Source organism: Centropristis striata, chromosome 2 (genome assembly GCF_030273125.1).
Source record: "Centropristis striata isolate RG_2023a ecotype Rhode Island chromosome 2, C.striata_1.0, whole genome shotgun sequence".
Classification (NCBI taxonomy): Eukaryota; Metazoa; Chordata; class Actinopteri; order Perciformes; family Serranidae; genus Centropristis; species Centropristis striata.
In genome coordinates, this window is record NC_081518.1 from 36,852,569 (window position 1) to 36,877,519 (window position 24,951).

The 24,951-nt window shown below is 42.3% G+C and overlaps 1 protein-coding gene across 6 annotated transcripts in view; it reads left to right on the forward strand.

Moving 5' to 3' along the window:
• chd9 (chromodomain helicase DNA binding protein 9) overlaps window positions 1-24,498 on the forward strand; it is a 74,138-nt gene extending 49,640 nt beyond the window's left edge. For 4 of the 6 annotated variants that reach the window (XM_059350372.1, XM_059350388.1, XM_059350363.1 and 1 more), the window contains 27 exons: window positions 396-572; window positions 717-860; window positions 2,220-2,475; window positions 2,818-3,028; window positions 5,071-5,266; window positions 5,592-5,774; window positions 7,283-7,471; window positions 7,666-7,776; window positions 7,910-8,109; window positions 8,443-8,642; window positions 8,799-8,958; window positions 12,199-12,288; window positions 12,995-13,098; window positions 13,500-13,617; window positions 13,734-13,791; window positions 13,984-14,032; window positions 14,240-14,486; window positions 14,595-14,800; window positions 16,137-17,006; window positions 17,416-17,585; window positions 17,742-17,972; window positions 18,925-19,102; window positions 19,331-19,479; window positions 19,629-19,859; window positions 19,946-20,095; window positions 20,361-20,465; window positions 20,587-24,498. In XM_059350372.1, coding sequence (XP_059206355.1) covers window positions 396-572; window positions 717-860; window positions 2,220-2,475; window positions 2,818-3,028; window positions 5,071-5,266; window positions 5,592-5,774; window positions 7,283-7,471; window positions 7,666-7,776; window positions 7,910-8,109; window positions 8,443-8,642; window positions 8,799-8,958; window positions 12,199-12,288; window positions 12,995-13,098; window positions 13,500-13,617; window positions 13,734-13,791; window positions 13,984-14,032; window positions 14,240-14,486; window positions 14,595-14,800; window positions 16,137-17,006; window positions 17,416-17,585; window positions 17,742-17,972; window positions 18,925-19,102; window positions 19,331-19,479; window positions 19,629-19,859; window positions 19,946-20,095; window positions 20,361-20,465; window positions 20,587-21,573 — 5,970 coding nt within the window. In that variant the 3' untranslated portion in view covers window positions 21,574-24,498. The remainder of the gene's footprint in view (window positions 1-395; window positions 573-716; window positions 861-2,219; window positions 2,476-2,817; window positions 3,029-5,070; window positions 5,267-5,591; window positions 5,775-7,282; window positions 7,472-7,665; window positions 7,777-7,909; window positions 8,110-8,442; window positions 8,643-8,798; window positions 8,959-12,198; window positions 12,289-12,994; window positions 13,099-13,499; window positions 13,618-13,733; window positions 13,792-13,983; window positions 14,033-14,239; window positions 14,487-14,594; window positions 14,801-16,136; window positions 17,007-17,415; window positions 17,586-17,741; window positions 17,973-18,924; window positions 19,103-19,330; window positions 19,480-19,628; window positions 19,860-19,945; window positions 20,096-20,360; window positions 20,466-20,586) is intronic. The other 2 variants (XM_059350381.1, XM_059350397.1) reach the window with 2 other exon arrangements.
• Window positions 24,499-24,951: the final 453 nt, after the last annotated feature.

Consider the following 24,951-nt stretch of genomic DNA (forward strand, 5'->3'; position numbering starts at 1 on the left):
ACAGACAAACAAACAAACAAATAAACAAACAGCATGAAGACTCGCTAGCAGGTGTGCACTCATGTCCTGGTTATAATCTAGAAGAGCTTCACAATCAAGGTGTGTTTTTTAGATCCTCAGTGAAATCTAAAAATAAAGTAAGCCATGTGTGCTGTCAGCAGAAAGCTGCAAATTAGTAGGCTTCCAGTGTTAAGAGTTGTGTACTCATTATATTATCTAATACAGCTCTTTTTTAATGGCAATACAAAACGAAGCAAATTAAATGTTTTTTTACACTTCGCTGGTTAAGACAGTTTCTTGTCTAAAAAAAAGTAATTTCTTGAAATTTGTTTGTCATGGTTCATGAGGCAATTTTTTAAAAGTTTGTCTTACATCATTACATTTTCTGTCTTCAGGGTCGTGTGATGCGAGGCGCCTACAGGTTCCAGGCCGTTATCACCACGTTTGAGATGATCCTGGGAGGCTGCCCCGAACTCAACGCCATAGAGTGGCGCTGTGTTATCATCGATGAGGCTCACCGCCTCAAAAATAAAAACTGCAAGCTGCTAGAGGGCTTCAAGCTCATGAACTTGGTACATATACCATCAACTTACAGAGACTGCAATTATGGGCATCACACAAGACCTTGTCTAGTTCCTGTCATTCTCTACAGTAAACTGTCTTTTCATCAAATGAGCCTGAAACCTTCTCATTGTGTAATTCCTCTTCTGTTTCAGGAGCACAAGGTCCTGCTGACAGGTACTCCTCTCCAGAACACAGTGGAGGAGCTCTTCAGCCTGCTCCACTTCCTAGAGCCGGCACGCTTCCCCTCAGAAAACACTTTCATGCAGGAGTTTGGAGACCTCAAGACTGAGGAGCAGGTAAGCCCATGGATACGTTGAGGACATGTCCTGACATTTATGTTCTGTGAATACTACGAATTGATAATAGAAGTCAGAGATCCACATGCCACATCATCAGGTCAGACAAAGTTGTTTGAGCTCCTGGTGCTGTTTTTTGTTATGTTAATGTTTACAATTGTAAACGTATAAAAAAAACATTTTTAGTGCTGTTGAATTGTATAAAAGCAGTGAAATTATGTTGTTTTAGAGCACACATTGTTCAGATACAAAGCATTATGGTGCAGATGGAACTCTTGAAGGGGGGGCTTTTTATAAGTAGGCCACAGTGACATTTTGTACAACACACACACACACATACACACATTCGCATACCCAACATATGGTGGATAAAGATAACAGATAATGGGGTATTATTATACACAGTTTTGGGATGTGTATTGACACAATTGCTCACAAGAAAAAAGGCTTTTTACCTTTCCTTCTCCATATTTCTGTTTGGCATTTCAATTTTAGGCAGAAGCACGAAAGAAATGCTCGAGGAAAGACCATAAAAACATGCTTGAAGTGTGGTACTCAGGCTGAAAGTTAAAATATTTGGAACAGCTAGTACTCAACACACGGTACTAAATCTACAAGCTCTTTGTGCCAGTGGGAGTGAAAAATCCTTTTCATAGTAAAAGTTGCTGGTGCTGTCAAGGGGTACTTTTTAAATTCGTAGCTTAACTGATGTTAGACAAGGCTTGTATGTGTAATAAAAAAAGAAAGCTGGTTGGGGAAAGCTGGCCCACTAAAGGCAGTCTAGTAGTAGTAAGCTGTGATGCTGTGCTGTTCGTACAAACTCAGTATTTGGGGAATCTGCTGCAACAAATGAAAGTAAATGAATAAATTAAACTATATCACTGGTAAAGGGATTGTTCAGAATTTTGGAAGTGGGGTTGTATGAGCTACTTCTCCAAAGTCAATGTAATCAATGCACGGCTGTGCAAAATGAAAAGTGTGTGCAGCAGGAAAATGTCTTTTAGCCGCCTTAAAGAACTTAATGCTATATTTATAATATTTTCAATGCTTTTCCTTGGTGTCGGACAGCCTTTTAGCACAGTATTAACATAATGCATGTTGTGTATTTGAAATCCATTAGAGGCATGAAACAATGCATGAAATAACACAATTATTGAATACAATATATTGTTTTTAACTCGGGAATAAAAAACAGTCTGGAGCATACAAAGATATTTTTTCTAATGATGATGTACAATGCTTTTTAAGTTTCAATCAGATTCAGCAGAACTACAGTATGTGTAACCCCACATATACATTACCCCAGAGAAGTTACCAATTGTGACAACTCTAACTCTCTTCTCACCTCTGGGCCCACAGGTACAGAAGCTCCAGGGTATCCTGAAGCCCATGATGCTGCGTCGGCTGAAGGAGGACGTAGAAAAGAAGTTGGCTCCTAAAGAGGAAACTATCATCGAGGTTGAGCTCACCAACATTCAAAAGAAATACTACCGCGCCATCCTAGAGAAGAACTTCTCTTTTCTAGCTAAAGGAGCTGGCCAGGCTAATATGCCCAACCTGGTCAACACCATGATGGAGCTGAGAAAGTGCTGCAACCACCCCTACCTCATCAAAGGTAGGATGATGTCCTTTTTTTAGGCTTAACGATTTGGGTGCTCACTATAATTTGATACCTCAGTGATTTTAACATTAGACTCTGGACACTGGTAATGATGCCTTGTGCACTAAGTCTGTCAACTCATTTTCTCTCTGTTTTGTTGGTTCCTTTTATAATTAAACCAAAATGTCAGTGACACAAATCTTTAGGGTCCTTTTTTCTTTTTCTTTAAGCATATATATCTTTTATCTCTTTTAGCTGATATTATGCTATGCTACTTTTTATGCTGTACTTTCACTACCAATCAAAAGTGTGTGGAGAAACAGTATTGCTGATGTATTCATGTCTTTGCTATGTCAGGGGCAGAAGAGAAGATCCTAGAGGACTTCAGGGAGGTCTATAGCCCCACTGCCATCGACTTTCACCTGCAGGCTATGGTGCAGTCTGCAGGGAAACTCGTCCTCATCGACAAACTGTTGCCCAAAATGAAGGCTGGAGGGCACAGGGTGCTTATCTTCTCCCAAATGGTGCGCTGCCTGGACATCTTGGAAGACTACCTCATTCAGAGAAGGTAATGGTGTCAGATATTGATTGAAAAATTGAATATATTTTTTAATGTCTTGAAGATGTCATGCATTTTTTTAAAAAGTCAGTGTGGCATTGCAAAACAATTGAATTGAAGTGTATAGTTATATGTTTACTACATGGTTGGGATTTCTGCTATGTCTTTTATTGGAGTCCATGCAGGAAGGAAGGAAAATTCACTTTCATCATTTTTTTTTCTTAGCCTAATTAAACTTTTCATTGTTAATGTATTGCTGCATCTCAAAGATGTGAAGTCACTCTTATCCTCTGTCTTAATAAGATCAGTTATGATTCAAAGGGCACCAGTGCACATGGCAGGCAGGATTTCATTGTACAGTACTCTGGGAACACTCAGTCGCTGCTACACATGTTGTTCAGGATGATCTGTCTCTTATGGATTCAAATGGTTAGGGACAGTATGTCTGTTGTGGTGTGCTTTAGTATGTAATGCATGGCCGCCTGTTGCCAGTGAGAGTAGGTCGCAGCACCATTAGTGATAAGAGATATGGAGCCTGGAGCATCATGACATCAAATGGACATCCATCCATCCCTGCATCCATTTATCCTGTTCATATCACAGCATACACTATGTATGTATGTTGTATATGTGTAGGTCGTGTACCGAACATACGTAAAAAGGCAAACAAAACTTACCTACCGAGTGTGAGTATTAAAATCTCACCTGTGTGTCTTTAAACTGTAGGAGGAAAGTGAAAATTGATTTAAGCAGTTGCTCCTATGGGGACATTGGAAGCAGTTATACTTTTTCTCTTCTGTCAGATCTCACAAAATCACACCATTTTGCCAAAAATTAAAAATAAATCCTGTCAAATCTTTTTACAGATGATTATCATGCTATTTTAATCTTCCCTTCGGCATTCTAAGTCTATACCATCTCAGCTCCACAAAGGGTAATAAATACAGCCATATCAGTCTCCAAAAACATAAATCACTGGATTTTAGGTATTTATGTATTTAGGAAGAATATTTTTCCGGTGTCTGTGCAAACTGTATGATTTGGAGGCCTGTAATTATAGTGAATGAAAAGCGAGAGAGAAAAAAACAAGCCATTTTCCCACCCACAGCGCAGGGGCAGCTGATAAAGATGATGGACAACAATTTAGACTTGTATCATGGCCCTTAAGCTTCTATATACAACCAAAGGCTCTGATTCTCAAAGCAATGCTGTTAGTTAGCAAAGAGCTCTCACTTTGCTTCCCTCTGTGTGTGTCTGGTTCTGTCTGTGTCCGCAGTGTCTTAGGTAATGCCCAAAAGTCCCATTAAAGAGCTGAACATGGAGAAAGGTTTACAACTAACTGTTAGGGTTAGTATTTAATGGCTTTTAGGAATCTGATAATTACAGATAAGAGTTTGGGTCTCATCTTTGTCTTTATCTTTGTCAGTCTCCCAGCTGTCACGTCCCAGTCTTTTCTGTTTTAATTTTCATGACTTTTTCATGTCTTTGTCTCCCTACATCCTTTTGTTGTTCTCATGTTTCTGTTTCTGCCTCTTTCTCTCTTTTGTTTGGCTTCCCACCAGCAGCTGGAGCAAACCCTAAACTATAGTAAACATGTGAGGTGCTGCGCAGCGCAGACCTCCAGACAGAGTTCAGCAGCAGGTTATAGCAGCCCTCGGGCTCCTCTGCATTAGACAAGCAGGAGTTTCTGTGAGGCTTCTCCTGACTGGAAGTGGATTACCCTGGGGAGGGCAGGGGGTCGGATTGTGGGAGGGGATGAGAACGGACACAGGGATGAAAGAGCATAACTGCTGCTTGTAGAAACAGTTTTATCTATCTGTGTAGGATTGAGTTTCCCAGGTTTTGAAGGGAAGTGAAATAGAAGCCAGGTTTTGGGTCAATTTAAAGACACAATCTATCTGTACAAATATAACGGTGTTGTAACAGGTTAAAACATGATCAAAGTTTTTATCTTTAATATTTGTATAAACTCTAACCTAAACTGCAAGGTAAATATCGTGCAATAACTTATTGCAATATGCATGCATCATATGGAATTCTTTGTGTTGCAGGTACTTGTATGAGCGTATAGATGGACGTGTTCGTGGGAACATGCGGCAGGCAGCTATCGACCGCTTCAGTAAGCCCGACTCGGAACGCTTCGTTTTCCTTCTGTGCACAAGAGCCGGTGGCCTGGGCATCAACCTCACTGCAGCCGATACCTGCATCATTTTTGACTCAGACTGGAACCCACAGAACGACCTGCAGGTACGACACAACCCCACACACACACACATTCTTTAAGCAGTAGATGCAGCATACTGCTGTAGATTCCTCCCATTAACATGCAGGCATTGGAGCATTTTGGCGCTCTGATAGTTGTCTCTTGTCTGACATCTGCTCATGTAAGCACCTGCCAACAAGATTCATCATCTTGCAAAGTGTTTTACACTGCGTTCAATCAAGATAACTCAAATAACTACAGTTACCATAGCTTTTGATCAGGTGACATTTAGGTTCAAGTAAAGATGTCAACACAAAGACTATTTGTATAAGCAGTTCATTTCACTCAGTGTTTTCCTGCACCTCACAGGCCCAGGCTCGCTGCCATCGGATCGGTCAGAACAAGGCGGTGAAGGTGTACCGTCTGATCACCAGGAACTCATACGAGCGGGAAATGTTTGATCGCGCCAGCCTCAAGCTGGGCCTGGACAAAGCAGTGTTGCAGAGCATGAGTGGCCGAGATAACAGCCTGGGAGGAGGCACCGGAGGAGGGGTAAGTTTGTCCAAATCATCTGAAATACAAATGCAGAATTAAATCATTTGGTCCTGTAAATTATGTTGAGTTCATTTTCAAAGAGGGGTGTTTGTTTTCAAACAGTGCTCGTGCTGAATACCATCCATTTCACAGGTTGACCTTGGCAAGGCATAAAATCTCTCAGTTCAACTATCTCATCATGGAATTATTACATGAATGAGCAGGGAACAGAGAGCCTGATTTTATTCGGAGAGCAGCATTTACACTATTTTTTATAGTGAAAAAACATTTAACCTTTTTTTGTTATCCATATTATATACCTTTACTGTATCCACTAAACCCATGTAACAATGACTTATTTATTTTTAAATGTTATTTGTTAACTCTACCCATTTTATTCTCCAGCAACCCAGTTAAGCATTAAATTGAATATCCAAAATCGTAATATCCAGGCAGATCTGAAAACTAGGGAGCAATTTGGCACTTTACTCTAGTTTAATCAAAGATCTCAATTTAGTACAATTTAGTTTTTCCAGACTCTCCTGCTGTCATCTTGTGAGAATAAGTGGAGTTCTAAAAATAAAAGACAAAAAGATTTCTTCCAATTCTCATTCCAGCAATAAAAAAAGTCAACAGTTGCTGATATGAGTCCTGAATAGCAACAGAGGAACACTGTAACAGATGGCAAACAACAAGATGCCAAGCAAAGAAAAATAACTGTTCACAAACCCTAAAACTTGGAGCTCTCGCTTGAAATTTCCACACGAAGTGTAACCGATCCTATTAGAGTCTAATCTCATTGTGAGGGAGTGTGTCAACAGTGTGTGAAGTGTGTAGGAGGATGTTTTGCTGCAGTTGGTGTCCTCTGAGAATTATCAGAAGTATAAGAAGGTTGAGCTTTCAGCAGGTCTCCACATCTGGTCTGACTGAACATATTTGCATACTAAACATCTGCTGAGGTTAGATACAGGGCTGCTGATGTTGTGATTTCAATAATCTTGACATGTGTCATGACTTTGTGTCATGTACCTAAAAAATTTTTTTTTTTAATATATATATATTTGACAACATTGTATGGTTCTGCAGGTATTTTAATTTTTGCAGTGTATTATGTATGGGTGTAAGAAAGTATATATTATATTTTATTATAATTTCGATTCTCAAAAACTAGTGATATTTAAATAATAGTTTACATGCAAAGGTTTGTGGCAGATAGGATGCACAAAAAGCAATGCTGTGATGTTGGATGTTACAGGAACTCAAATGCAGTTCTCACTGTTGTGACTGCATCAAAAAGTAAACTTTTTTTTAAACTCAAATTTCAAGATTTTATGCATGTGTTTTTTACGCATTGTAACCTCTATATTATGGCATGCATTATATCACCAAATTCTTGACAATACACAGGCCTTAAATTATGTAGTATGATGTTCGGTTGTTTGACCTTAATCATTTTTTTGTATTTGTTGAACTGTACTTCTTGTACGCCTTTGACTAAATGTCTGTTTCTTCTCCATGCCTCTCAGGCGGTGCAGCAGCAGCAGCTGTCTAAGAAGGAGATTGAGGATTTGTTGCGACGTGGTGCATATGGGGCCATCATGGATGAGGAGGACGAAGGGGCAAAATTCTGTGAGGAGGACATCGATCAGATCCTGCAGCGCAGGACAAAGACTATCACTATCGAGTCCGAGGGACGAGGGTCCACCTTTGCTAAGGTGAATAAAATGGATAAATACGACTGCTCTAAGTGATTTTATCCACTCCTCAACATGTAATTGGGGAAGGATATATTAATAATTTACAGGTCTCTGGCTGTTTTTGATTTTCGACCAGGAGCAGCTCATAATGCATCATACAGGGAACGGCAAATATGATTATGGCTTGATATGATTCTCATGTCTGTTTACAGGCCAGTTTTGTGGCGTCCGGAAACCGCACAGACATCTCTCTGGATGACCCCAACTTCTGGGACAAATGGGCCAAAAAGGCTGACATTGATATGGAAATGGCCAACGGCAGAGTATGTACTTCACCATTAATAATACAATATATAGAGCATATGCCTCCAGTAGGGTTGCAGCCTTCCTTTAGCTGTTATAGACCTTTAAAGCCCATTGTTGAAATGTTGTTGGCCCTTCCTTTCCTTTCTACAGAACAGTTTGGTGATCGACACTCCTCGTGTCAGAAAGCAGACAAGGCCGTTCAGTGCCACCAAGGATGAGTTGGCAGAGCTGTCAGAGGGCAACAGCGACAGTGACGACACCAAACCTAAGCTCAGACGAAACCACGACCGCCTCAACAGCTATGGACGCACAGAGTGCTTCAGAGTGGAGAAGAACCTGCTTGTTTATGGGTAAGATGGTGAAAATACTTTAAGCCATTAAACCATAACCACTGTGTCGATATCGTCCATAGATAGGACTGAAACCTAAGGAAAGGTGTTATAGCATAGGTAACATAAACCTTCATTTATCAGTCAATTGTTTTGTTTCTTCCTAATATATTTTACTGTATGTAAATAATGCAAGTTCTACATAAATGTATACCAAGCTAACATCACTGCAATACTAAAGCCACATACACAGTGCCACAAAAACAGTGTCATCCAAGTAGCATAGCTTGACAAATGATCCTTTTAATCCGAGCCTACCTTTCTTAAATGTGCCTTTTCCTTTCTGGTGTCCAGGTGGGGCCGCTGGAAGGATATTCTCAACCATGGGCGTTTTAAGAAGCAACTGACAGAAAGGGATGTGGAGTCCATCTGCAGGGCCCTGCTGTCTTACTGCCTGGTCCATTACCGTGGAGATGACAAAATCAAAAGCTTCATGTGGGACCTCATTGCCCCTACTGAGGACGGACGCACCAAGGAGCTGCAGAATCATCTGGGTGAGTCTCAGGACTTCCAGCCTATTTTAACCAGCCGTATCCCCACGCATGCATAGTGGTACATGGAAAGGTTGGACTAAGTGGGATTTACGAAACTATTTCATTCATTCATTTCCTGTACCACACCTGACTCTCTACCTCCTCTTGTTCCACTAGGTTTGTCTGCTCCAGTCCCTCGAGGCAGGAAGGGTAAGAAGATGAAGACCCAGTCCAGCTCTTTTGACATCCACAAAGCTGAGTGGCTTCGGAAGCACAACCCAGAACACATGCTACAGGACGACGGCTACAAGAAACACCTCAAACACCACTGCAACAAGTAGGTGTTTCCTTACTCCACTCTACATTGTACATGCAAACATTTAAAAAATTACCTGACACCTTAATCCAGTTGAGTTAGTCATCAAATCAGACCGTTTTCATCCATCACCAACTGTATAAGAATGCTGTTTATAAAAATGCAATGAAAGTAACCACAATACAGAAGATAAATGACCTTGACTCACTAAAATATGAAGTGTTATCTATTAGATGAAAGAAACTGTTGCAAAAGCAGTAAAATCATCGTCATGCATTGAACTTGCTTACAGTGCACATGGTGACTAATAGACTGTGGCTTGTTTCCCTGTGGGCTGAGGGTGTGTGTGTTCTTTTCTTCTTTCCTTTAAACCTTTGTGCTGTCACAGTAATGGGCAGGTGGTCATTATTCTCTTCTAGCACAGATTGTATTGGTTTACTTTTAATAGAATGAAGCTTAAGTGTGTAAACTGCAATTTGCATGTGGCTCAAATTTTAACTGTAGCACCTCCCAGCCACAGTAATTAGGAGGCACTAAAATGTATATTAGAGCCGACAGTAACTGATTCATTAATGGATGTGCATCACATCAGTACCAGCTGACTGATATGATTCTTAATGAGACTTCAGGCCAGTTAATGGCCGTCATAGATCTCCCTTATTTACGGACAGAGTGGAAAAAGATGGCTGCTACCAAAACATAGGCCGATATAAAGCCAAATAGATGGCTGCTTCTTTTTAAAAACGGTGCTTGTGTCTGTAGGGCTTTGGACACCAAGCGCTGCAGCTTCCATAGAAAGTTCTCCATTGTTTCCCTGTCCAGTTGTGCTGAATCCAGGGATTGTCTGATATGTGACACGCCAGGCAAATGGGGACACACAGTCAGCAGGGTTTGCTGACTTCTGCGTTTTCACTTCGAGGACCTGGAATGTGACTGGTGGGGGCAGGGAGGGGGGTTCACTGGCTTCCTTAACAGGACCATAAATGTAGGACTTCTACACAGGAATGGGAACTATAAGAAGTAGTGGGGAATGATTTTGACAGCTTCTCAAAGCCTCGATAAGTGTGAAATGTCAGAAAATCTGATCGTCATGTTGTGAATTTCTTGCATGTGTTTTTTAGTGTAAAAATATAAAATATCCTTTACTGCACACAGTAGTAAAGATGTGAAACTGTGAGGATTAAATCTGCTTTGACACGGAGGATATATTTTTGAGAAGGCTCATAAAAATTTCATGGTGTTTGTGTGTTTTGAATCAGAATTACATCTGTGACTCAGTGTCTCCCCGTTACGCTGTTTTTTTGATGGATTGTTTTCTGAGAACAGACCATGAGGGATTCTTTTCATGCCACTCATGTCATGCATACTTGGCTTATTTGCTTCTGAAAGACTGTATGACTGGGCTGAGATCCTCTGCAGTCTCTCTGAATGAACCACATAACACACACGCACGCACACACACACACTGACTAACAAAGGCTTGGAAGGAGAGTGATGAAGGGCTGTGCTGACAGGCAGAGGAAGCAGCAGCTGCTCCTGGGCGGGTCCAGTCACACAGGAGGATGGAGGGTGGAGGAGGAAAAGGGAGGAAGTTCAAGACTTTGATTTAGCAGAGCCACAAGTCCAGACTGGTCACCACAGACATCCATCACTCCGACAGACGGACAGACTGAGAGCCCTGCAGTTTTTTTTTCTCCCGTCAGTGAAACAGGGATGGATTTGGGGCTCATATATAACAATATTTAGCAGAATTACAGCGTAAAAAAAAGATGGAATGCCTGGCATGTTTTCTTACAAGATAACTGAAAGAGTTCTGAAACATGAGTGTAGAGAAGCCTTGGCAAGAGAAGAGGCCTAGAGCCTGTCCTCTTTCTAGGTTACATAGTGGAGAGGAGGTCATGTGGCTCAGGCTCTAGCTGGAAGCTGCTTGTCCTTTTCATATATATATGAAAAGGACAGACGTCTGTCTGGACAGGGAGAGTGATCCCTCCTTGCAAAAAGAGCGTCATAGAGGGGGTGTCGTATGCTGTACATATTGTAAAGCCTTCTGAGGCTAATTTGTCATTTGTAATATAGGCTGCATTAATCATTGACGCCTCTATGTGAGTGATTTGTATCCACTTTTTAAAAAATATCAAAGTACACAGTGTCACAGTTTACCAAGAGAGATTTTTTCACTCTTCTTGTTCTTCTTATTCATAAAAACTTCAGTAGTCTGGCAATATTCATCTACTCGTTGAGAGGAAAATTTAATAATTTTTCTTATTTAATTTGGTTTGAATAAGTTTTATTAGGGGTGTTTAAGGGTCTTTATTCAGACAAGCTGGATGTGTCAATTTGGATGTCTCCTAAATTTCCCTGCTCATTTCGCAAGGTCAGTAGAGAATACTCTATCCTCTGAGATGTAACCATTGTGTAAAGAGTAATTGTAGGACATCTAATAACTCCACAGTAATAGCAATACCCCACAGAGAATTTTGCTCTCATGCCAGAAATCCTTAAAACCTCAGCGCCTCATTTTTTTCAACAGCCAGCATTACACGACCAAATTTAATATCATTTTGTGTTGAGACAAAATGATTACACAGAACGCTTTTTAGACATTAAGCAAAATCTCAAGGCATGCCAGACGTTGCAGCCTGGCACACCAGCGCACCACAGTTCCCACCACTTCACTGTGTCTTCGCTCAAAGCCTGCTGGCTGTGATGTGTGATCATGCATCACAGAGCTAATGTCTCCCCTGTGAGTCAGCCTCTCGCTACCTTGTCAGCCTCGACTTCCCAGCCTTCATCTACTGCCAGAGCACGACCACATGACGACTGGAGAGAGACTGTTGTCTGTTCATTCAGTCCTCGGAGCTTAGCGGTGGAGCTGCCCATGACTCCCTGTGCGGTCTATACAATAATGTCGACTACAGTGAAACTATGATTCACCAAGTTAATTGATCAGGCATAGTGTGTGTACTTGCTTTGTGGAAGGCTCATGATTTATTGCTGCACAGACACCAAAAAATAAAAAAAATACAGGCGTACACATTTACATAAATTCATCAGTGTGTATGCTGTTTGTGTGAAATGAAAGAACAAGGATCATCACAGTTAATTTTTAGGATTACAGCTGAATTGTCACACATTTCACCCATTTGTATTGTGTTCAACAGGTTGCTGCGTGCATGTGTGTGTATGTGTGTGTTGGTTCTGCTCGCTCAGCGTTTGTGCATGGTCGGGCTTTGTTGTGACCAGTGGGTTTTCTGTGTGCAGGGTGCTGCTCAGGGTCAGAATGCTCTACTACCTGAAACAGGAGGTGATAGGAAGCCAGGCCCAGACGGTGCTAGACGGCGCAGACTCCAGGTAAGCAGGCACTACCTTATATGCACTTCCTGTTCTCCTGTTTTTATCCTAGTTAGATTTTTTTCCTACAAATTTGGCTGATTGCAACTTTTAAATCCGAATTACTTTAACAAATACAATACAGTGTATGGGACCTAGCACTATGTCTAGTGTGTTTGTAGAATTCCTCACCTGCTCAGTTAATGGAATAGCTGGATTCACGATAAACACAGCAGGTCTGATGGGTTTAGCAGCTTTTATACAGCAATATACACCTGGGCAGAGATTACATATCAAGGTGGAATAGCTGCCTCGTAGATTTTGAGGGGTTGGTCATAGGCATATGGTATCAACCTGTTGAAGGAAGAAACAACTGATCAGCCAAATGAATAAGAAGGTTTAAGAGCTCCACCTGCTGGTGAAAATGGGGAGTTTTATTTTCTCTTGTTTCTGTTACACAGCAGTGTTGAAAATCAAAACCATTGTTAAAAAGGAAATCGCTCCAGAAAGTTAATGGCTTTTACCATGTCACAGTTTTCATTTCATTACACAATGAAATCCCTTCATGATGAGCTATGTGTTGGGCCTCCTGGACAGTTAGAAGTGCTGCATTAACACAAGATAATACAGAAAGTGGGAGTAGATTTAAATAGGTCAGTAAATGAATTAGATCAATAAAGAGTCCCCCACACAAGTTCTGTCTAAATCTCCTTCTCCCCCTTTTTAGTGAGATAAAGATCTGGGTGCCAGAGCCGGACCATTCGGAGCTGCCAGCCTTGTGGTGGGATGCCATCTCTGACAAGTGTCTGCTGCTGGGTGTCTTTAAGCATGGTAAGAAACTGCAGCTCCAACTTTGACTTGTTTTATTTAATATGGTAATTAAAATGAGAAACATGTACTCTAAAGTCGTAATGAAACTCAACTAGTTTCTACTATCCTGCCAAAGCATCTGTGGTCACTTTACAGAATGGGGAGATATTACTGCCCGACATTAAACCGGTTACAATGTAACAGTCCCAGTATTTAAAGAGCTTCTCAGACTTATCTGTTTTTTAAATAAAACCTTTTGGCTGATAGATTTGGCTCACACTATTTGTGTGTTTTCTGTTGATACCAGGTCATTGTGGGAAATCATGCAGCTTGTGTGTATTGCCTGGTCCCTATCTAAGAGTTTCCATGCATTATCCTTCACTAACTTTTTGGTATTTGCTTATTCTCCTGTGCACTCCCAGGTTATGAGAAGTACAACACTGTTCGTGCAGACCCTACTCTGTGCTTCCTAGACCGTGTGGGACGACCAGATGAGAAGGCCATCGCTGCTGAACAGAGAGGCAACGATTTCATGGATGGGTCGGTGCATTAAGTGGCCTTTAAGCAAAGCAAATTAAAACTTAATTTCAGATAATTTAAAAAATGTGTCATAGGTTTTCAACTGCAAAAATGACAAACTTTATTTTTCTGTGTAGGGATGTGGATGACCCAGAGTACAAGCCTGCTCCAGCCCTGCTGAAGGACGATATGGAGGTAAGACCACGTGAAGCAAAGGTGCATGTTGGTCCTCTGATGATTAACCTAACTGGATGTGGAAATTATCCCTTCAGTGCATTTGAGCTCATTTGGGATTCATCTTTAAATCCATCACAGTCTGGTAACCTTTTTATTCCTGCTTTAAGTGTGTTTTGTCCTGCTATAAACACACACTGTTTTCTCATGCAGGATGACGCCTCGTCTCCTGGAGATCTGGTTGTCACTGACAACGCCGGAGGTGAGTATTAGATGCTTGTAATCCAAAAAGGATTTTCATTACTATGATGATTATAAATCCAGGATTCCCAGAGGCAGGAGAACTTTAGAAAAAAGTTCTGAAATTAAAAGTTGGGATGAAAATAACACATGCTCAAAACACTTGCAAAAGCAAAATAATAAATGGAAATAATGACACTTGAATTTTCCGCATATTACTCTAATCTAGATGCAATTCCAGTGACAGAAGGTGAAAGTTCCTACTGGCCCTCCCCCTCGGTGCTGACAGCCAGGTTGAGGCGACTGATCACAGCCTCTCAGCGCTACACCAAGAGCCGGCAGATCCTCCAGATCCACCAGACCCAGGCTCCGTCTCCGTCAACCATGATACTGTCTGCTCCCCTCTGTCCGCTGCCCCCAACACTCACCGACACCCTCAACCCCAAGATGGTTGCTAAGATTGAACGGCAACAAAGGTCAGAACACAGAGCGGGTTTGGTTGGGAGATAAAATGCATCTTGGAGGTTTATGGTGTATGAAAATTGTTACTACATTTTTACATTACATTATTCTCATTTCTTCAGATGGACCAGACGAGAAGAGGCTGACTTCTACCGTGTGGTCTCCACTTTTGGTGTTGTTTTTGACCCAAACCTTGGCCGGTTCGACTGGACCAAGTTCAGAGCCATGGCTCGGCTGCACAAGAAGACCGACGAGAGCCTGCAGAAATACCTGTGTGCTTTTACCGCCATGTGCCGACGGGTGTGTCGCCTGCCACCCAAAGAGGGAGGTCAGAAGTCTATTTGCTTGTTCTCACACACACAGACCAACTGTCCGTCTTTATTTGTTTATACCTTAAGTGAAGAAGTCTGGACACTAAAGACTACATCAACATTTGTTTTTACAGTCAGCCACAGAAAGTCTGTCCCCCCACTATATACCCTATGTTCACAGCAAGAAATTATGCTTGCCCATTTGCTTCCTAAAAGGGCCTTGATACTTTTCCTTATTTTCTGTCATGTGTACAATGTGACAGTGTCGGATGTTTATAGTAAACTTGGCCAAATCTTCAAATAATGTGGTAAACATGTGTTATCCCTGTGAGTAAAGACCTCAGGTTTTACACCGGCCTGAACATTCAATTTCTGAAAGTTCCTTCAAATTGGCATCAGTCATTCTAATGCATGTTCATCAGCTACAGGCACATGATGGCACTTTTTACATATGCTGCAATATGTAGCTATGTGTAACCTATATGTAGGTTCCTGATGATAATTTCTCCCTAATTTCAGATCCCATTCCTGTGTAGATCTTGGTTTAGAAGTTTTTTATTGGTGATTTTTCACAGCAGAAAATGCCCCTTCTGTAATCCATTAGAGTCATCTTACTACTTAATGTAGCTACGTGCTAACGTCAGAGAAACTTGTAATCTTGGCTGCTGATGTTGGTCATTTTCGCCCAGTTTTGGATCACATTCCTGCTGGAAGCATTTATTGGTAAATTTTCACAGAAAAAAGTGTGCCACTTTATTCACTATGGTCATTCATCCGGCTGACAGCCAGACCAAGGAATTTATAAAAGAGGACCCGGAAATGCTGACTAATCAGAGCAGACTGGGCTTTTTTGGTAGGGGGGCTTAAAGAGAAGTGTTTTAGTGGGTGAATGGAGGTGCAGCAGCCATTGGCAGTATGAGGGGGACATTTTTATTTATGTTTTTATGCATGTTCACACAAGTTAGGATATTTTGTCATCTCTCTGTTGAGCTGGTGTCTTTGAAAATGCCGCATTATGACATATAATGTATTAATACTTAAATGTACTATGTCCTGATGTGACATACACAAACTGATGACTGTGACATTGCTTCAGATTACAGATTGTGGTACTGTATGTACTACTATTCCTGGCTGTTGATATGGTTTATTCTGAATAGAGGTCGGTAGCACCTTAATAAACAAGCTGGCTCAGCAGTACTGAGGTAGAGTGGCTGATAAGGTTAATCATTAGTGGAAAGACAAACAGTGTAATGTTTAAACTCCAGGCACAAACATGTCTATGGGTTGGACCTTTTGAGCAACCTTTATTTCCTCCCACACACTCTCACACCTGTCTTCATTTTGTTCCAGACTCTGCGGTGGACCCGTCTCTAAACATCCAGCCCATCACGGAGGAGCGAGCATCGCGTACACTGTACAGAGTAGAGCTGCTTCGCCAGGTGAGGGAACAAGTCCTTCGTCATCAGTTACTCTATGAGCGCCTGCCACTGTGCCAGATGAGCTCTGACTTGCCCGTCTGGTGGGAGGCCGGTACCCATGACCGTGACCTGCTAATTGGAGCTGCCAAGCACGGTGTCAGCCGTACAGATTACCACATCCTGAGAGACCCTGAGCTCAGCTTCATGGCTGCCCAACGCAACTACAGCCAAACAAAAGCTGCACAGCAGCAGTCATCCACCCCCCTTGTCCCACCTCGGTGCCAGGCCACCAGCTCAGTGTTGACAGGCTCTCCACTGGCTCCACCTGCTCAGAGAGACGCAGAGCCCAGCGGGGTTGTACCCAAAATGGAACCAGCCTCAGAGGGGGAGGAGGGCCGGGAGAAGCAGGGGGAGAGTTGGAGCCCTCCTCAAGCACCAGCTACTCCTACCGGTCTGGATGAGAAGCCGGTGACTGAGGTGAGGGACAGTGAGAGACAGATGGTGGCTGCACGAACCAAACCCCTCACACCCAACTCCTCTGAGAGGAAACCTAAGAAGGCCAGCAAGAGGAGCCGCAGGGAGGCTAGGCGTGGCTCAGAGTCCGACTCGGATGGCTCCTCCTCAAGCTCTTCGTCGCGCTCCTCTTCCTCCTCCTCATCCTCCTCTTCTTCCTCGTCACATTCCGGGTCCAGCTCTTCCTCATCTTCGTCATCTTGCTCCTCTGGCTCTTCGTCATCATCGTCTTCCTCGTCATCTTCTTCTGATGACAGTGAAAGTGAGGGAGAGGAAGGGAAGAAGAAAGGTGAGTACCTCAAACCCCTCTTTTTAACGAGTAGGTAACAGAAAACACTGAATTACTAACTAGCTAAACTGTTATAACAATATACTACCTGAATTTTTATTTTATTCAGCAGCTCTCTGGCCCATTGGCTCTCGAGGGCAGTGTTATAACAATAATAATTACTAGGACTTCTTATCAATTTATCTGACAATTATATTCTCTATTATTGTTTGATGTATAAAATGTCAGTAAAAATGTCCAGCCCAGTTTCTTTTTTTTTTACCAGTTTATAGCAATTGACAGAAAAGTAATTGCCAACTATTTTGATAATCAATGACTTGTTATGGGTGCAGTTCTAATAATTCCATTAGATATGTGTCCAGGTTTTAGTGTGTTTCTAATGTCTGTCTCTGTCCTGTGACATTCTCAGTGCCTGCACCAACAAGTGTAAAGGGCTTCGATGAAGACAGTGTGGCGTCTCTGAGCACTACGCAGGATGAAACACAAGACACCCACGCAGCCGAGAACGGCATCACCAACAACTCTTCACACCCTTTCCAGGGAGGAGGGTACATGCTCGCAGCTTCCTACTGGCCAAAGGTGAACCACCGTACATGTGTGCAAGCCAGTCATGTACAGCAACACAATATAAAAATGATGGAAGTTGTAAAAATTTGCAGCACAGTAGTCTGGAGAAGAGAAATTACACCGATAAGTGTTTTAGTGTACTGATTGTCTGTGCTGCTGTTTATTTAGGATCGTGTTATCATCAATCGCCTGGACAGCATCTGCCAGGCGGTGCTAAAGGGCAAGTGGCCAGGAACACGTCGGGTCTACGAGCCTGGAGGTGCGGTCGCCTCCTTCTACACCACCAAGCTGCTGGACAACGCCAACAGCCTGTGCGAGGACCCCTCTGCTTCACCACAGGGGTCAAAGGTGACCAAGCATGTTGCAGAAAACAAGGAGTTCTCAGTAAAACTCAACGATGTATGTTGATTTCTCCCTTCCTCCCCTCCTCCCTCCGCTTCGCCCTAATCGTAGGACCCTGCCACTTCCGCTGCCATGACCGGTGTTAGCTGCCGTGTTCAGCATGTTTCTCTGGTTTTCTTCTTTCTTTCCTTTGGGTATGATTAGTGGTTTTGACTGCCTGGCAGGAGGAGAGATTAATTTAATAGCAGCCTTCCTCTCTTTTCCCACACACTCAATTTGAATTGGGCTCTGAGGCTGTGATTACATGAGCACAAATCACTCAGTCATGAGAATATAATAAGGTTCAGTCTGAAGCCTCTATAGACTGAAGGGGTCTTGCTTATAATCTGATTGAAATGGAGACGTTGGCTGTGGGTGTTCTCTAATATGCTTCTAGGCAACGTGGCTATTAACTTGGCAGGCCTCTGACTTGCTTCCATTTATTCCTTGCTTTTTGATAAGAATCGTTTCCCCAAATTGTATGTTTTTTGCCATTGTCGACCTCCAGACACCTGCTGCTTGTTACCTATAAAATCATTATATGCTGACAGCAGCTATCTCTTTGGCATGGCTTTCCACTACAGTCCAAACTGTAAATAGACTTTTACCCACTGCTCTCAAGCCACTACCCTGTGTGTCCATGTGTCCCAATACTACTAACAAGAAAATACCTGAAAAGTATTTGCTTTTATTGTAAAAAAATAATATAATATATATAAACAAGATGATAATGTATGTCATTACATTTCAATTCAACATACCTCCCAGAATATACCATTATTGACATAAAAATAACTTTATGATAATCTAACCCTTTAATACACCAGGAGGCAGGGAAGGCACCTAAATAGTTCTGGGAAGAAATACATTTAAAAAAAAGCTAGAGTTTCTCCTTGTTTATAGTTATGTTTTCCTTCAAACAATAAATCTTTCTAGACATATCCAACACCCTTTTTGTCTGTGTGTAAAGCAGGAGGGAGGTCTGAAGTTGACCTTCCAGAAACAAGGTCTACCTCTGAAGAGGCCCCTTGAGTCCGAGGAGGGCCCCCAGGCCCAGCAGCAGTACCTGGCCCGGCTTCATGAGCTGCAGAGTGCCTCAGACACCGGCCTGGCTGACATCACCAAGCCTCAGTGCAGCTTCCAGACTGGTACGTTTATTTAAAATACAGCCAATATCATAAGATGTATACAGAGTGTGGACATAGGTAATCATGTTTGAATTTACTACCACTAGATGGCAGCAAAGTGTGGTTTTGGACGGCGATGCAGTCTTCTGTACCCCTACTGACTTTGTTTACATGTAGTTAAAAATGTGTGTTCAATCTGAAATATATTATTTGAATTTTTCATAAAATACCCATTTGTTTCTTCTACAGCTCCTCTAGGTCTGACTGGTCAGATGAGGCTCAACGGAGTAGTGGATGGCCAGCCAGTGGTAAAGAGGCGGAGGGGAAGGAGGAAGAACGTGGAGGGGATGGACCTGCTCTTCATGAACAGGAGCAGAGTCCCTGCTGTTCCTGATCAGGTCAGCAGTTCTCTCCTGGGCTTGTGTGCCAGAATACCACAAAGCTTAACAATTTAATTCTGGTTTGGTGCTCGTGGTTATTTGTACAGATTGAGAAGTATAAATAATAAATATTGTTTGCTCACTGTTCTGTGCTGATGTTTCTCCAGGTGCCTCCAGGGTGGGGTGGTATAGGCCAGGTGGGTGTGGCAGTAGCCCCTGCGCCAGGCTACAGTCAAAGCTCCCCTCAGGTCCCCGCTGACACTGACAGCAGGGTCCCGGTCATCAACCTTAAAGACGGCACCCGTCTTGCTGGGGACGACGCTCCTAGGAGGAAAGATCTAGAACAGTGGCTGATGGAGCACCCTGGCTTTGTTGCAGACACAGGAGCCTTTATCCCTGTGAGTCCAAGACCTGAACAACTCATAGCTGGCTTCACTACAGTTACAATTTCTGTCAACCGACTGTTTTTCTATTTCATTTCCAGGGAGTAAATAAAATGCAAATGCAGTTCCACTTCCAGGACGGTCGGCCCAAGCAGAAGAGACACCGCTGCAGGAACCCCAACAAGATCGATGTGAACAGCCTGACCGGAGAGGAAAGGGTCCAGATCATCAACAGGAGGAACGCACGCAAGGTGTGTTAACACAAAGATAATCATCTCCACAACTGATGCCCATAAATGACCAATTATTTCACTTAAAAAACTGTGTTTTAGCTCTGTGAATAATTATGTTGACTGACAAATCCATATGATGGACATTTTCGTCCCCTTATTCCTTTTAAACAAGGTTCTAATGGTAATGGAAATGCTTGCAGTCAGATTGACACACCTGAAATGTAAAATATGTATCTATTCTGTTGTGGACTTTGGTTCATGTTGCCTGTGATCTTTCTTGTAGGTTGGTGGAGCCTTTGCTCCTCCTCTGAAGGATCTGTGCCGGTTCCTTCAGGAGAACCCTGAGTACGGAGTCCCACCTGAATGGGCTGATGTTGTCAAACAGTCTGTGAGTCACAGAGTAACACATCCATTACACCAAAACTTTCACTAGAATTATGTCAGAACATCAACATTACCTGTGCTGTGTAATACTGTTAACCATGTTTTATCTGCCACAATTTTGCCAGGGCTACCTACCAGAGAGCATGTTTGACAGAATCCTGACGGGGCCCATTGTGCCTGAGGAGGTGAGCCGGCGTGGACGTCGACCTAAGAATCCTCTGGCGAAGGCAGCGGCGGCGGCAGCAGCAGCATCGGCAGCACCCAACCCAGCAGCCTCCGCCCTGGGTCTGAACCCTCTGCTGGCCAACGGCCTCCTGTCTGGAATGGACCTGACCAGCCTGCAGGCCTTCCAGCAAAACCTCCAGAGCTTACAGTCCCTGCAGCTCACCGCGGGCCTGATGGGGCTGCCGTCCGACGCTAGCAACCTGGCTGCAAGTAACTTAGCCGCCATGTTTCCCATGATGCTGTCTGGGATGGCTGGATTGCCAAACCTGCTTGGCATGAGCAGCTTGCTTGGGAAGTCTGCTCAGGAGGGCACAGGAGGCTCTGAAGAGAAGACAAAGGGAACAGCCAGCGGTGTAACAGGAGAGCCGTCTGCCTCTATAGCCCTGACTCACACCTCAGACACCAAAGGAGAAAGGACAGAGGGCTCGAACACGACTCCTTCCTCCTCTTCCAGCTCCACTTCCTCTGCCACCGCCCCACAAAGTGCTTCAGCTGCCTCTGCAGCCTCCAGTCACCCTCTGTCTCTTAACCCCTTGTTACTCTCCAGTATGCTTTACCCAGGGATGCTTCTCACTCCAGGCCTTAACCTTCCTGTGTCTGCCACACAGCCGCAGAGCTCAAACAGTGACCCCACCCTTCCTCCTGCTCGTCCTCCTCCGCCTGCAGTCTCCCAGTCATCGCCACAGGAGACCGCTCGGCTAGCAGCAGAGAGGGACGGAGAGGAGGATGACGAGGCATTAGAAGACGATGAAGAAGAAGAAGAAGAAGAAGAGGACTCAGCAGAACAAAAGGAGAACAGTGGTCCGGAAGGTTCGGGGAAAGCTGAGTCATCTTCATCAGAGTCTGGGAGCTCTTCTTCATCAGATGATTCAGACTCCAGTGATTAGGACTGAACCTATGAATATATAATTATAAATTTATTTATGTATCGCCTAGAAATGTATACATATATTCACATATATATGGATTTTCCAGCACTTATGTTGCGATTTCTTTACATGTAAATATAAAAACTAACTAAACTGTTGTGTAATAAAGACTACAAAAACCTTTAAAAAAAAACAGGAAAAACTGACTTAAAAGAAACTGAAATAAAATTTCAGTGTTTGTTCACAAGGTACAGTCTTGTTTTGAGACATTTTGCATGTCAGACTTTAGTAGATCTTTCTGAACTCTGTGAACTTGTACCACAATTATGTACAATTGCAACAAAAAAACGGCATTATTGTAATTATGTCAGGATTTAATTTTATTAAAAAAGTGAAACTACATCAACATGCTCGTTGAGCTGTACTATTAATATATTTTGATTGTTGGGGGTTTGGGAAATGACACTTGACAAACACTTTGGTTTCTCTTGTAAATAGTCGGTACTTTTACAGGTTCGTTGACACTTATGCTTTGCAGATCATACGTTGGATATGTCAGCAATAACTTGGGCAGCTAATGAATGTCACTGAAGCTGTAGATTCTCTGTCTGCCATGTTCCACCCCAGTGCACAACTCACGCAGCCTCACTTACCGGTCACTTACCTTCATATCACATTGGCTTCGTTTCTGCTTTGCATCCTTTTTGGAAACCGAATTACCTGAAGTTCCCTCTCTAATATTTTGGGGGAAATCTGTGGAAGTATTTTTCAATCAAACACATAAGCTCAAATCTGTCAAAAAGGATCACAGTTTAATTCGCTGCTGTTTTCACATCAATATATAATTTTAAAAAACTCATTTCCACCATCACTTTAAAAACATGTCACAACATGTCCAAGGCGCACTTTAGCTACTCACAGTAGGCATACATGTTCACTTGCACATCTGTTGATTTTGACTAATAAACTCCTCGAGCTGTGGGGGACAGAAAACAACCTTTTACTGTGTGCCAAAAACTGCCCTTTGACCCTTTGAGGTCCTGATTTAGTTTATGGTCTCTTTGTAGAAGGATAATTCAGGATTACTGATGACCGATATTACTACAACCCCGGCATATTTGACTGCATTTTACCTCAACTGTGCTAGATGGATTGGCTTCACTGTGCAGATGTGCATGGCTGTGTTCTCTTGCTGTCCATGTGCATAATGTCCTTGTTTTTGCTGGAATGTGTGCGTCAGAGGCCATTTTATTACTGAGAGCTTCCACTGTGTTGTTTTCTTTGGCTGGACTCCCCTCACCTGGTATCTCCTACAACATTCCACTCTGAATGTTGTGTATTAAGGAGGGAGCCTTGCAAAGCTATGACCAGTTGAAAAAAACCGACTACTATTTCAAGTGTTTTTGACCTTCAAACACATCTCATTAGACATTTTCTGTAAAGCTCAGTCCTTTGGATTCAGTGTTGCATGACCACATGCCTACCAAAGTCTTACACAACATTCACAGCACAAGCACAAAATAGTTCAAGTCCTCGCTAAGATTATAGTAACGGTCTCTAAAGTATTACATTTTACACAGTGCCAGACGGGTTCGCTTCAGGAAGGGCTAAATAATAGCAGCTTGTGTTTCTGGGAGTTTGCAGCTTGGTTGTGTGTATTTCACTTTGTCTCGACTCAATGGAGCTTCAGCTAGATGTAGAAGTGCCCTTATCCTGTACCTCACGCTCTCATTTGACTTCTGTCTGACAAACTAACCGCTCAGCATTGTGCTCCGTGTCCATGCTCGTGCATTTTGTTCATCGTCCCTGCACATGTTCACGTTCAGCCGTAACCAGGATACACATAAACACTGGACAAGCCGAAGTACCTTTTGTAATTTTTTCTCTGGCACAACAGTGCTCGCTCTAGGACTGCTGTTACACAGTGGACTGTTAGATACACGTTTCAAAATTATTATTTCTGAGGAGAGGCTTTTGTTTGGACTGGGTACAACAGAGCCCCAGTGAATTAACTCAGTTTGTTTAGTTCTTAAGTATTGCTGTAGCATTGTTCTGTGGTGGGTGAAACCCTGAGCAACCCCTTAGTCTCAACACAAAGACTGAAGACACGTATTGATTTCAAATGTTGCTTGAAAGTGATTTCCTTGTATGCCTGTTCTATATAGACCTCGTCATGGGTTTTGCTTGCAATGCAATTGCATTTTTTATTATTATGACTAACAGTACAGTATTTTTCTATGTCTGAGCAATGAACTTAAACATGCCACTGTCATTTTGTATATCTGCACCTCTGCTCTCTTTAAACTCGTAGTGCCCTTATGCAAACACCCAGCCATTGCTACTTCTGATTGATCCAACAACTTTTTTGCTACTTTGTGTTGCCCCACAGCGATGGGTTGATGGATTGATGACTGTGCTGAGCCTCTTTAGGACACAAATGGAAGAAAAAAAAAAAGGTAGACATAAGATTGGACTTTTTGCTTTCATTTTGCTTGTCATGTAATTTTTCTCTAGGTTGTACTGTACAAGGACTCACAAAGCACTGCTAGTGCTAATAAGGAAGTGTTGAATCTGCGTTAAACACAACGACCAATATGCAAGAGGAATGACAAAACACACTACTGCTGTACAGGGAGGTTTTCTTTTTTGTTTTCATACATGTAATCACTGAGATGACAAAACTAGCATCACTGGTTTTGTGTTTTGATTTCAAGCTTGATAATATCCTAAATGTCACCCTGGTCAGTTTTTGTCTTCTTTTTTTTCATTGGACAGTTGTAATATTTGCAATTTGTGGTCTGTGTAGTCTAAATAATTCTTTATGTAGTGCAGGAAAACACGTCTTAAAAGTCATTTGTAATTTATTGGGTTACTTTCTATGAAGTTCTATAGAGGAAATTGAGGTTTAATTATTTTTATTAAACATATTCTTCTGACTATCAATTAAGCGTGCCTTTGCCTGTTGCTTTGTCTGGTGGCTTTATTCAAGAAATGATCATTGTCAGGACCTAATGGCACTTGTTCTCCTCACATGTGTACACTGCTATTGCTGTTCTGCTTCAATTTGTGTTCCACACATAGAAAACTATTTTCTTGACAGCTAGGGTGAAAGCACTTTTTATCCATAAAACTATATACATTTACAGAATATAAATGTACTGCAAATGAACCCAAACATTGCATCTGCCTTCATACTTTAAGTTGAAATTGTTGAATTAAAAAAGAAATCAGTACTGGATACAAAAAAAGGTAACTAACATGACATCAATATTTAGATTGCAAGTAGAAAAAAGGACCACTATAGGATCATCTCAGCGCCAATTATAATAGCTACCCTATGTTTAAATGTTAGTTGTCCACTACATTTTATATGTATCTAGAATTATGTAATTAATT